The sequence below is a fragment of the Carcharodon carcharias genome, chromosome 7 (assembly GCF_017639515.1).
Source record: "Carcharodon carcharias isolate sCarCar2 chromosome 7, sCarCar2.pri, whole genome shotgun sequence".
Classification (NCBI taxonomy): Eukaryota; Metazoa; Chordata; class Chondrichthyes; order Lamniformes; family Lamnidae; genus Carcharodon; species Carcharodon carcharias.
In genome coordinates this window covers 186,512,087-186,525,674 of record NC_054473.1, presented here as the reverse complement: position 1 = coordinate 186,525,674, position 13,588 = coordinate 186,512,087, and the positions used below count along the sequence as shown (strand labels likewise).

At 42.4% G+C, this 13,588-nt stretch overlaps 1 protein-coding gene across 1 annotated transcript in view; it reads left to right on the top strand.

The window, feature by feature from the left end:
• terb1 (telomere repeat binding bouquet formation protein 1) overlaps positions 1-13,588 on the top strand; it is a 185,847-nt gene that overhangs the window by 37,088 nt on the left and 135,171 nt on the right. The window contains exon 10 of the mRNA XM_041191710.1: positions 71-196. Within this exon, the coding sequence (XP_041047644.1) occupies positions 71-196 (126 nt within the window). The remainder of the gene's footprint in view (positions 1-70; positions 197-13,588) is intronic.

Sequence of the window (13,588 nt, the reverse complement as noted above, 5' to 3'; positions counted from 1 at the left end):
GTTTTTTGGTGATTTGTATTCATCATTAGTTAATAAACATAAAGAGTAAAACCAAAATGTTTGTTTTCAGAGGCGCATCAGTATCAGCTACTGCAGAGCAAAGGGCTTCCACTTATGATCCAAATAGTAGCTGAATCTCAGGATGAGGAACAAAGGAAAGCAGCCACCTTCGTTCTACAGAGTTGCCAGCTAATAAGTAAGTATATAAAAAGGTTCATGTTCATTTTTGCCTTTACTAAAGGCTTTATTTAGATTAGTAGTTTGTTCAGTAACATTTCACTGGTATAATCAGAACCAGTATGTGGTTAATTCTTAGGGAACAATTTCGCCAAATACTATAGGCATTAATGTGCCAATGTATGGGGTTTTAAACTAAAACGTCAATTAACACATTTAGCGCATGATGCCCTCTTGATATAGGAGTTGAAGACAGCATTTGGAATGGTCATCCAGAGGTGTGTTGTATAGCTGATTGCCACTTAAACTGCTTGCTGGTGCTTATTAAAGAGGCTGCACAGCATTTTTGTGGCTAGTGTTTCAACTAACACTCTCTTCTAATAGTGACTAGCTCTTTGGGAACAATCAAGGTTTTTAAGTGTTACTTAAAGAGAGACTCACTATTTCATGGTCATTGGTGTTGAAACTGTGAAGAGGATCTCAAACAATTTGGGAGAACTTCTGAGACTTTGTCACCAATAATTTAGCAACATTTATTCTGAAAATTCTCTGAGGATTTCACCTAAAAAGAGTAAGTAGTAACTATGGTGCAACTCCACCTTTTTGGATACATTGGATTCACAAGGAGAAAGGGAGTTCTTGATCATGGCCGTCTTATTGGGGTCCCCTATTTCTGGATGAGGAATAGGAGGAAGACATAGCTACTGCGGGAGAGAAGGACTGGAGGGTAACTCTTTCGAGTACAAACCCGTTTCCATCTGTTTCAGATGAAGTTACATTGTTTCATAGTTTGCCATTGTGAGATTTGAACTCTTGATCTTGGGGTTACAAACCCAGTACCATAACCACTTGGCTATTTAGGCCAAGCAGGACTGGAGGGTACGGGCATAGTACATCCATCCTCCTTGAGACCTACTCCTCCAGGGCCTCCAATGCTGCATGCGAGAACCTGTGCTCCCTCTTCCCTGGTCCTTACGCTATCCGACGGCATGCCGCTGTCACAGCAGTCCACACCTTCAATGGAAGTGGGTGTGTGGAGCCCACACATCCAGCCACAGGAAGATTGCATCTGTTCAGCATTTGGGTACTAAACCTGCAGGTTTCTGGTTAGCATCTCAGAATAAATGCAAGTTCTGGTAATCGACAATTAGGACCAAAATTTTGTGCGAAATTCAAACTGTCAGATAAACACTACACCGATTTGGCATATGTTGTCATCCTTTAGTCAAAGTAACTCCCTGTGTTCCCTCTGAGTTGACCCATCAAGCCATTCAGTTGTATATAAAAAATTGGAAGATCCAGCACCTTCTCAGAGCAGCCAGGAAATCTCAACAGACGCTTTATGTGCCAAATCCATTACTATGTTTAGCAGCTTCCAAACCAAATTTGAGAAGTCCACACAGGAAATATTGCTTTGTATAGAGTGATCAGTCCCTCCCCATAGAACAGGATCCATTTACTTTAGAGAGCTTAGCCACAGTTTGGCAAGAGCCAAGGCTTAGACACCTCATGTTTTTTTCTGTTATTCATTCATGGGATGTGGGCTTCGTTGGCTGGGCCAGAATTTATTGCCCATCCCTAGTTGCCCTTGAGAAGGTGGTGTTGAGAAGGTGGAGGAGTGTGAGCTACAACTAACTCAACACAGACTGGGGATTAAAAACACCAGATTTTTTGTTACTGTGCATGAATACCAACACAAGTGGCACATTTATTGACTGAGCTGTCAGGACCCTCCAGAATAAGAAAAATTCTGTGTCTTGTTTTGAACTTCACCACCTGGCTTGAGTCCATTTAGTATAGTAGCAGAGAATGGTTGCCTGAAGGTGAAAATTGGAAAGTAAAATTTTTTTTCAGACAGAAGATTGTAATTGGAGTTACTTTCGACAAGAATGGTTGAAACCATGTGTAAAATGTCAGGGTATGATTACCACCACCCCCCTCCCCCCGATGTTCTCTGAATATGACCAATAGAAAATTGAAGTAGACATATGGACACAGGTTACATCCTTATCAAAGAAAAAGCAGGTATGGCCTTGGTACCGTCGCTTCACAAAAGCAGGATCAGGTGCAAAGTATTTTCGGAGCTAGTGGCTCATCAGTTGGACACTGAGGAAGGTTTGGATATTCTATTAAAATTTGTGGATAAAACTTACAAGAAAGATGATCTATTAAATGCATATGAGGCTTGGACAGAATTTGATAAATTTAGAAAAACGGACGGTAATTTCAAAGAAGAATATATCATTGAATTTAACCGACTATATACAAAACTACAGAAATTCTATTTGGAAATACCTGGTTCAGAGTTTGCTTTCAAATTGCTGGATTGTACAAAAGTGCCACATGTGGACAGGCTCCTGGCCTTAACTGGAGTTAGATTTTCAGAAGGAGACATGCTTTTAGGTCAGATGTCTGAATCTTTAAAAACAAATCCTGGGAAAGCATTTGTTTGCAGTGGCCTTCATAGCAAAATGGGACATTTGGCAGTATCACAAAAGATGGAGGATTCAATGCTTGCAGCATTTTGAGACTTTTCAGATATGGGGCACAGGTGTTAATACAACAGAGGCATGACATACAAAAGAAATGAGGATGGAGACTTTTATTGTCAGATTTGGCAGACAACAGAAATGGAGTAATAATAACAGAAGAATGAACCCCAGGAATGCCCAGGGACTTACGAACAGGTGTTTCAGATGTGATTTGAGATATCATTATGTGACAAATTGTCCAAAGTGTAACAACAGGGCTTTGGAGATGATGCCCAACTTGGAAGGGGAGGATGACAATATTGATGAATCTGAGGGAATTGTACTGGTGTTATGATCAAAGCAGTTGGCACAGCTGAGTTATTTAAAAATTCCAAAGGAAACTTTAAACAACTGACATAACCTATAATTTTAAGTGTTATGTTTGAGCTATGACTCTAAATTCAGGAATCAGACCACCAGTTTTCAAGGTTCTACATTAAACTAAATGAAACGTTTTATTAATTTACACAGGTTAAAATATATATACACATGGCTACAAATTACTATCATAACTTTTAACAAATTCCCAAACTAATCTCCATTAAGGCAACAGCAACCCATAGACTTAACCAGACACCAGGCAAAGCATTTTCACCGTATGAATTCAAAATGAGATTCTTTTCACTTTGGTTCCTGTGGATACAGTTAGAGACTTACAGCTGCTGTTGATCTCACATTGCCTCTGCCCTGCGCACACAAAACTGCTGAAGTTTTACTTAGCACCGCTCATTGAATGTAAATTCTCAATGCATCACCAGCCCCTTCTAACAATAAAACCCCTTTCATAGTACCAATTTTATTAGTAATATAAACATATTGCTCGGTATCTGCTAGGTAGGTTTTCACCCCACTTCTTGAATGCTCCGTTCAAAAAATGCAAATACAATCTATCTCTCTTACATATCAAAACTAGTACACATCAAAGCACCCAGACTAGCTGGCTTTAATCCAGTTAAGACACACCTGCAGACTTAACCTCTATTTTAAAAGAAAAATATTTTCCAATAATATATACATTAATAGCTTCATGACAACTGGTCCCAGTCCATTAATGAGTGTGCTAGCTGTGGATTAATTTAATTGCAGTGTTGTTAGCAGTTGCACATCCACAATTTATGGAACAGATTGGCTGAAATGTTATTTGGATTCACTCAGTAGTACAGATCAAAGTGAGATCAAGGAATATGAAAGTTCTACTTGCTTTAGGTTTGGGGATAACAACATGTTAAAGTAATTTAAAATAGTGGTGATTCCATGCAGAATAGCAGAGGTAACCAACTGTTTTAGTACAGATTTAGTATCTATTGAGATACCCTTGCTGCTGAGCAAGCCATCCATGAAAAAGGCACAAATGAAGTTCGGCAAGGAGCATGAGAAAGCAATTGTCTTTGGAAATTCATTGGATTTGCCATTTACTCAATCAGGACATTATTGCATCCCTTTAACAAAACCTAGCATCTCTAATCAAAATGCTGAAATGTTAATGTGATAGGAATTAAGAGCGAAAAAGATATTTCTCTTAAAGTTAACATAGAAAGTAGAAGCAGGAGTAGGTCAATCGGCCCTTCGAGCCTGCTCCACCATTCAGTGTGACCGTGGCTGATTCTCTATCTCAACACCATACTCCTGCTCTCTCCCCATACCCCTTGATGCTTTTAGAGTCTGGAAGACTATCTATTTCCTTCTTAAATATATTCAGTGACTTGCACAGCCTTCTGTGGAAGAGGATTCCACAGGTTCACTACCCTCTGAGCGAAGACGCTTCTCATCTCAGTCCTAAATGGCCGACCCCATATCCTAAGCCTGTATCCTGAGCTTGTGACCGCCCCCCCCCCCCCCCCGCCAGAGGAAGCATCATCCCTGCATCCAGTCTGCCCAGCCCTGTCAGGATTTTATACGTTTCAATGAGATCCCCTCTCATTCTTCTAAACTACAGTGAATACAGGCCTAGTCGGCCCAATCTCTCCTTAAACGATAATCTTGCCATCCCAAGGATCACCCTGGTGGACCTTCGCTGCACTCCCTCTATGGAAAGTATATCCTTTCTTAGGTAAGGAGACCAAAACTGCACGTAGTACTCCAGGTATGGTCTTACCAAGGCCCTGTACAGCTGCAGTAAGACATCTTTGCTGCTGTACTCAAGTCCTCTTGCAATGAAGGCCAACATACCATTATCCTTCTTAACTACTTGCTGCACCTGCATGCTTGCATTAAGCGGCTGGTGTACAAGGTCATCAACATTTCCCAATCTATCACCATTTAAATAATACTCTGCCATTCTGTTTTTCCGATCAAAGTGGATAACTTCATACTTATCCATGTTATACAGCATCTGCCTTGTATTTGCCCACTCTCAACTTGTCTAAATCGCCTTGAAGCCTCTTAACAACCTCCTCACCACTAACATTCCCACCTAATTTTGTGTTGTCAGCAAACTTTGAAATATTGCATTTGGTTCCCTCATCCAGATCATTGATATATATTGTGAATAGCTGGGGCCCAAGCACTGATCCCTGTGGTAACCCACTAGTCACTGCCTGCCATTCTGAAAAAGACCCATTTATTCTTACTCTCTGTTTCCTCTTTGCTAACCAACTCTCAATCCATGCCATTACCCCATTCCCATGTGCTTTAATTTTACACACCAACCTCTTATGTGGGACTTTATCAAAAGCTTTCTGAAAACCCAAATACACCACATTCACTGGTTCTGTCTTATCTATTCTGTTAATTATGTCCTCAAACAGCTCCAGTAGGTTTGTCAAACATAATTTCCCTTTCATAAATCCATGTTGACTGTTTAATCCCATTGATATTTTCTAAGGGTCCTGTTATCACATCCTTTCTAAAAGCATTTTCTCTAGCATTTTCCCTACCACTGATATTAGGCCAACTGGTCTGTAATTCCCTGTTTTTTCCTTCCTTTTTTAAAATAGTGGGGTTATATTTACCATCCTCCAATCTGCCAGGAATGTTCCAGAATCTACGGAATTTTGGAAGATAACAACCAACACATCCACTATTTCCATGGCCATCTCCTTTAGTACCCGGGGATGTAGATTATCAGGTCTGGGGATTTATTGGCTTTCAGTCCCATTAATTTCTCCAGCACTGTTTTTTAGTAATATTAATTTCCTTCAATTCCCCTTCTCACTAGACCCTAGATTCCGTAGCATTTCTAGGAAGTTATTTGTGTCTTCCTCTGTGAAGACAGAACTAAAGTAGTTGTTTAATTGCTCTGCTATTTCCTTGTTCTCTATTATGAATCCCCCTATTTTGGACTGTAAGGGACCTACATTTGCCTTCACCAATCTTTTCTTTCTTACATACTTACAGACGTTTTCAAGGTTCTCTTTTATGTTCCTTGCAAGTTTACTCTCATGCACTATTTGTCCCCTCTTAATCAACCTCTTGCTCCTCCTTTGCTGAATTCTAAACTGCTCCCAATCCTCAAACTTGCTACTTTTTCTAGCAACTTTATATGACTCATCTTTGGATCTAATACAATCCTCAATTTCTTTTGTTAGCCATGGTTGGGCCATTTTCCTGTTGCATTTTTGAGCCAGAAAGGAATATATTGCGGGAGGCGATACCGTAGTATTGTCACTGGACTAGTGACCCAGAGACCCAGGATAATGCTCTGGGGACCTGGGTTCGAATCCCCCACGGCAGATGGTGGAATCCCTGAGTTCAATAAAAATCTGAAATTAAAAGTCTGATGATGACCATGAAACCATTGTCAATTGTTGTAAAAACCTATCTGGTTCACTAATGTCCTTTAGAGAAGGAAATTTGTCATCCTTACCTGGTCTGGCCTACACATGACTCCAGACCCACAGCAATGTGGTTGACTCTTAAATGCCCTCTGAAATGGCCGGCAAGCCACTCAGTTGTAAGAAACCGCTAAAAAGTCATAAAAAAGCAATGAAACTGGACGGACCATCCGACATCGACCTCGGCACCAGAAACAACAATGGCAATCTTAGCCCTGTCGACTCTGTAAAGTCCTCCTTACTAACATCTGGGGGCTAGTGCCAAAATTGGGAGAGCTGTCTCACAGACTAGTCAAGCAACAGTCTGACATAGTCATCCTCACAGAATCACACTTTACAGATAATGTCCCAGACACCACCATCACCATCCCTGGATATGTCCTGTCCCACTGGCAGGACAGACCCAGCAGATGTGGCAGCACAGTGGTATACAGTTGGGAGGGAGTTTCCCTAGGAGTCCTCAACATCGACTCCAGACCCCATGAAGTCTTATGGCATCAGGTCAAACATGGGCAGGGAAACCTCCTGCTAATTACCATGTACTGCCCTCCCTCAGCTGATGACAATGCTCCTCCATGTTGAACACCACTTGGAGGAACCACTGAGGGTGGCAAGGACGCAGAATGTACTCTAGGTGGGGGACTTCAATGTCCATCACCAAGAGTGGCATGGTAACACCATTACTGAGCGAGCTGGCTGAGTCCTAAAGGACATAGATGATAAATTAGGTCTGCAGCAGGTGGTGAGGGAACCAACAAGAGGGAAAAACATACTTGACCTCATCCTCATCAACCTACCCACCGCTGATGCATCTGTCCATTACAGTATCGGTAGGAGTGACCACCGCACAGTCGCTGTGGAGATGAAGTCCAGGCTTCACATTGAGGATACCTTCCACCATGCTAAATGGGATAGATTTCGAACAGATCTAGCAACTCAAGACTGGACATCCAAGAGGTGCTGTGGGTCATCAGCAGCAAAATTGTACTCGAACACAATCTGTAACCTCATGGCCCAGCATATCTCCTGCTCTACCATTACTATCAATCCAGGTTCAATAAAAAGTGCAGGAAGGCATACCAGGAGCAGCACCAGGCATACTTAAAAATGAGGTGTCAACCTGGTGAAGCTATGACACAGGACTACTTGCGTGTCAAACAACAAAAGCAGCAGGTTTAAGCGACCCCACAACCAATGGATCAGATCTAAGCTCTGCAGTCCTGCCACATCCAGTCGTGAATGGTGGTGAACAGTTAAACAACTCACTGGAGGAGGAGACTCCACAAATATCCCCATCCTCAATGATGGAGGAGCCCAGCACATCAGTGCAAAATAAGGCTGAAGCATTTGCTACAATCTTCAGCCATAAGTGCCAAGTAGTCCTGGCCTTCTCCAGAGGACCCCAGCATCACAAATGCCAGTCTGCAGCCAATTCAGTTCACTCCACGTGATATCAAGGAACGGCTGCAGGCATTGGATACTGCAAAACCTCCGGGCCATGACAACATTCTGGCAATTGTACTGAAGACTTGTGCTCCAGAACTTGCCATGTCCCTAGCCGAGCTGTTCCAGTACAGCTACAACACTGGCATCTACCCGGCTACGTGGAAAATTGCCCAGGTATGTCCTGTTCACAAAAAGCAGGACACATCCAACCCAGCCAATTAGAACCCCATCAGTCTGCTCTCGATCATCAGTAAAGTCATGGAAGGGGTCATCAACAGTGCTATCAAGCGACACTTTTTAGCCATAGCCTGCTCACTGATGCCAGTTTGGGTTCTGCCAGGCCCACTCAGCTCCTGACCCCATTACAGCCTCGGTTCAAACTGGACAAAAGATCTGAACTCCTGAGGTGAGGTGAGAGTGACTGCCCTTGACATCAAGGCTGCATTTGACCGAGTGTGGCAACAAGGAGCCATAGCCAAACTGGAGTCAATGGGGATCAAGGAGAAAACTCTCTTCTGGTTGGAGCCATACCTAGCACAAAGAAAGATGGCTGTGGTTGTTGGAGGTCAGTCATCTCAGCTCCAGTGCATCACTGCAGGAGTTCCTCAGGGTAGTGTCCTCGGCCCAACCATCTTCAGCTGCTTCATCAATGACCTTCCTTACATCATAAGGTCAGAAGTGGGGATGTACGTTGACGATTGCACAATGTTCAGCCCCATTTGCGACTCCTCAGATAGTGAAGCAGGCTATGTCCAAATGCAGCAAGACTTGGACAATATCCAGGCTTGGGCTGACAATCAGCAAGTAACATTCACACCACGCAAGTGTCAGGAAATGACCATCTCCAACAAGAGAGAATCTCCACCCATCGCCCCTTGACATTCAATGGCATTGCCATCACTGAATTCCCCATTATCAACATCCTGGGGGTTACGATTGACCAGAACTTGAACTGGATTGGCGATATAAATACTGTGGCTACAAGAGCATGTCAGAGGCTAGGAATAGTGTGACGAGTAGCCCACTTCCTGAGTCCTCTAAGCCTGTCCACCATCTACAAGGCACAAATCAGGAGTGTTATGGAATACTCCCCACTTGTCTAGATGAGTGCAGCCCCCACAATACTCAAGAAGCTTGATACCATCCAGAACAAAGCAACCCACTTGATTGGCACCACATGCACAAACATTCACAAACCACCAACACATAGTAGCAGTAGTGTGTACCATCTACAAGATGTACAGCAGGAATTCACCAAGGCTCCTTCGACAGCACCTTCCAAACGCACAACCACTACCATCTAGAACGACAAGGGCAGCAGATAGATGGGAACACCACCAGCTGGAAGTTCTCCTCCAAGTCACTCACCATCCTGCCTTGGAAATATATCACTGTTCCTTCACTCGGGATTGGTCAAAATCCTGGAACTCCCTTGCTAACAGCACTGTGTGTGAAGCTACACCACATGGACTGCAGCGGTTCAAGAAGGTGGCTCACCACCTCTTTCTCAAGGGCAAGTAGGCATGGGCAATAAATGCTGGCCCAGCCAGCAAAGCCCACATCCCATGAATGAATACAAAAAAATAACTGTTGCAATGCATACATTCATTCCTTAAATATTAGCCATTGCCTATTCACCTTTTAATGAGGTTCCTGAATCTATCTAAGTCAACTCATGCCTCATACCTTCGTAGTTTCCTTTGATCAGATTTAGGACCCTAGTTTCGGATTGGACTACTTCACTTTCCAACCTAAGGAAGAATTCTGTCATGTTATGCTCACTGTTCCCTGAAGGATCCTGCACAAGATTACTAATTAACCCCTTCTCATTGCACAAAATCAAATCTACGATAGCCTGTTCCCTAGTTGTTCCTTGGCATAAAACAGAATTACCTGGAAAAACTCAGCAGGTCTGGCAGCATCGGCGGAGAAGAAAAGAGTTGACGTTTCGTGTCCTCATGACCCTTCAGCAGAACTGGGTGAATCCAAGGAGAGGGGTGAAACATAAGCTGGTTTAAGGTTGGGTGGGGGGACGGGGTGGGGGGGTGTTGGGTGGGGGGAGAGAAGTGGAGGGGGATGGTGTGGTTGTAGGGACAAGCAAGCAGTGATAGGAGCAGATAATCAAAAGATATCACAGACAAAAGAACACAGGTGTTGAAGTTGGTGATATTATCTAAACGAATGTGCTAATTAAGAATTAATGGTAGGGCACTCAAGGTATAGCTCTAGTGGGGGTGGGGGGCATAAAAGATTTAAAAATAATGGAAATAGGTGGGAAAAGAAAAATCTATATAAATTATTGGAAAAAACAAAAGGAAGGGGGAAGAAACAGAAAGGGGCTGGGGAAGGAGGAGGGAGTTCAAGATCTAAAGTTGTTGAATTCAATATTCATTCTGGAAGGCTGTAAAGTGCCTAATCGGAAGATGAGGTGCTGTTCCTCCAGTTTGCGTTGGGCTTCACTGGAACAATGCAGCAAGCCAAGGACAGACATGTGGGCAAGAGAGCAGGGTGGAGTGTTAAAATGGCAAGCGACAGGGAGGTTTGGGTCATTCTTGCGGACAGACTGCAGGTGTTCTGCAAAGCGGTCGCCCAGTTTACGTTTGGTGTCTCCAATGTAGAAGAGAGCGCATTGGGAGCAACGAATGCAGTAAACTAAGTTGGGGGAAATGCAAGTGAAATGCTGCTTCACTTGAAAGGAGTGTTTGCCCCCCCCCCCACCCAACCTTAAACCAGCTTATGTTTCACCCCTCTCCTTGGATTCACCCAGTTCTGCTGAAGGGTCATGAGGACTCGAAACATCAACTCTTTTCTTCTCCGCCGATGTTGCCAGACCTGCTGAGTTTTTCCAGATAATTCTGTTTTTGTTTTGGATTTCCAGCATCCGCAGTTTTTTGTTTTTATCTATTGGTTCCTTGACGTACTGGTCTAAAAAACCACCTCGTACACAGTCAAGGAATTCATCTGCTACAGTATTATTGCTAATTTGGTTTGCCCAGTCTATATGTAGATTAAAGTCACCCATGATTACTGTAGCACCCTTGTTATATGCATCTCTAATTTCCTGTTTAATACCGTCCCTTACCTTACCACTATTGTTCAGATGTTTGGAGACCTATAGATCCACCAATGTTTTATGTCCCTTGTTGTTTCTTAGCTCCACACAGAGTGATTCTATATCTAGATTTTTCTGAGCCAATATCCTCTCACTATTGCACTGATTTAATTCTTAACTAACAATTCCACGCCACCTCCTTTTCCTTTTTACCTGTCCTTACTAAATATCGAACCCTTGGATATTCAGTTCCCAACCTTGGTCACCCTGCAGCCATGTCTCTGTAATCACAATCATATCGCACCTATTTTTACACTTATTTGTGCTGTCAATTCATCTACCTTATTGCAAATGCTTCGTGCATTCAGATACAGTGCCTTTAGACTTGCCTTTTTACACACTTTTTTGTACTATGGCCCTAATTGCTGCTAGCCCCTGTTTCCTCTGCCTTCCACTTTTGCTTTTTATTTTTGTATTTTTCATTTCTATCTTTGTTTCCCTCTCCTGTGTCTCCCCACTCAGGTTCCCAACCCCCTGCCACTCTAGTTTAAACCCCCCTCCACAGTACTAGCGAATTAGACTTTTTGCTCATCCCTCTTGTCACACATTAAAATTCCTACTAATGGATGCATGAGTAGTTGACTAATACACAGAGCTTATTGAAGAGATTAGTGAAAAATGTGATATATGAATAAAGTATTGGAGGACACCATCACGGCTTATTGTAAGTCTCCCATTAGTACGAGTCTTTAATGAAGTAGGAACTATAGATTTAAAGGCATGGGACAAGAATAGAAACATTTTTGCTATAAATTTCATAGACATGGCAACAAGATTCAGTCTGTCTACAGTAATACAATTGCTTGTCATGGTAAAGACAAAAGAGTGATTGCGGATAAAATCACAGAGAGATGGATAGGAACCGGACTGGGGGCACTGACTAAGTTCCTATCTGACAATTGATGGCGGGGTGGGGGAGGTAGTGGTGGTGTCGAGGGGGGGTTTCTAATTTCAATGATGGAATTAGAGACTTGCAAAAATATAGCATCGTAGTGGTGAACACTGCAGCTGAAAACCCCTTCAGTAATGGGCTTTGTGAAAGAAATCATGCAGCGATTAATAAGATGCTGCATAAGACCTTAGCTGATCAACCAAACTGTAAGCTAATATCTGCCCTGGCGTGGGCAATATATGCGAGGTATTCACTTCAAATGATTGAGTGCTTTAATCCGTATCAGTTGGTCAATGGGAGAAATCAAAAAATACTGAGTGATATGTGATTATCCTGTGGCCTTGGAAAGGACTACAATTAGTTCCACCTTTTCTGCGTATTTGAAGATCCTGCATGCAGGGAGAACGGCAGTCATCAAGGCAGAAGTCTCAAGAGAAAATTCAGCGAGCCTTATGGCAACACATAAGGCTGCCAAAGATAAACTTTAACCCTGGGGGATTTAGTATATTATAAAAGGGAGGATCAGAAAAGAGTGGAAAGATCTGGATAAAGCATTGTGGTGTTATGGGAAGACAGTAATTCTCCAATATGGTAGTCAAACTATTAGGGTCCATTCATCTTGGTTAATTGGGATTGACTATAAAGTTGCAGAATCTGAGCAATCAGTAGAAGTTGATGAAGCATCCTACGCTATGTTTGATACTTATGAAGAGCAGAATCCGGTAGATACTCAGATGACAAAGTGATACTGATGCACAGGATAGGGCTATATTTCCCAAAGGACAAATGCTGAAAGTTGGTAGTTGGGTAACATACAGACTAGAAGAGTCCAAGGAATGGAGGAATGCAACCATTGCAGGAGATCATGGAAAGCCCCTGGCAAATTCAAGCATTTGCTAAATGTTCAAGCTGATGGACAAGATCTAAGATCTATTGACTGGCAAAATGAGGTAAAACTGTGAAAAGCGACAAAATGCAGTGTGAGTTCCCATAGCGGATCTGGAAATGACTTTGTTCCTAGGAAATGATTGTGAATTGGCAATAGAACCTCTGATCATAGGATGGAAAGTTTATATAGCAATAGTCCAGAAAGAGACAAAGGAGCTAGTGGAGGCCATAGTTTGACTAGAATGAGAACTATAGAATACTCGAGGAATGCCACTAGGAGAAGCCATTATGATCAGAAAGTTTTGGTGGCCACAAGCAAATTAAAAGAAAAACTGAAAAGAAAAGCAAAACTTAAATACTTGGAAAGAATTTGATGTTTACTCTAAAGTGCTAGATAGAGGACAGCCAGCCTTATCACATGGGTGAATATATATGGAAAAATAACTCCTAAATGGGACATATATAATCTAAAGTGAGACTATTGGCTCAAAGAGAGACTGGTGATCAAGATGTTAGAGTGGACTCTTCCACAGCAGGATCTTGAATATTTTCTTAGCTTTCTTAGTTACATACTCGTTGGAATGTAGTTCAATCAATATAAAAGCCGCATCCTTGCAGGGCGAAAAATTTCGAAGAGAAGTGTCTTTGACACCACCTAAATAAGCAAATGATGTAGAAGGAAAGCTATGAAAATTTTTTTTAAATGTGTTTATGGATTGAAATGTGAGGGGATAAAAAGATTTTCACACGACGAGTGGTTCAGGTCTGG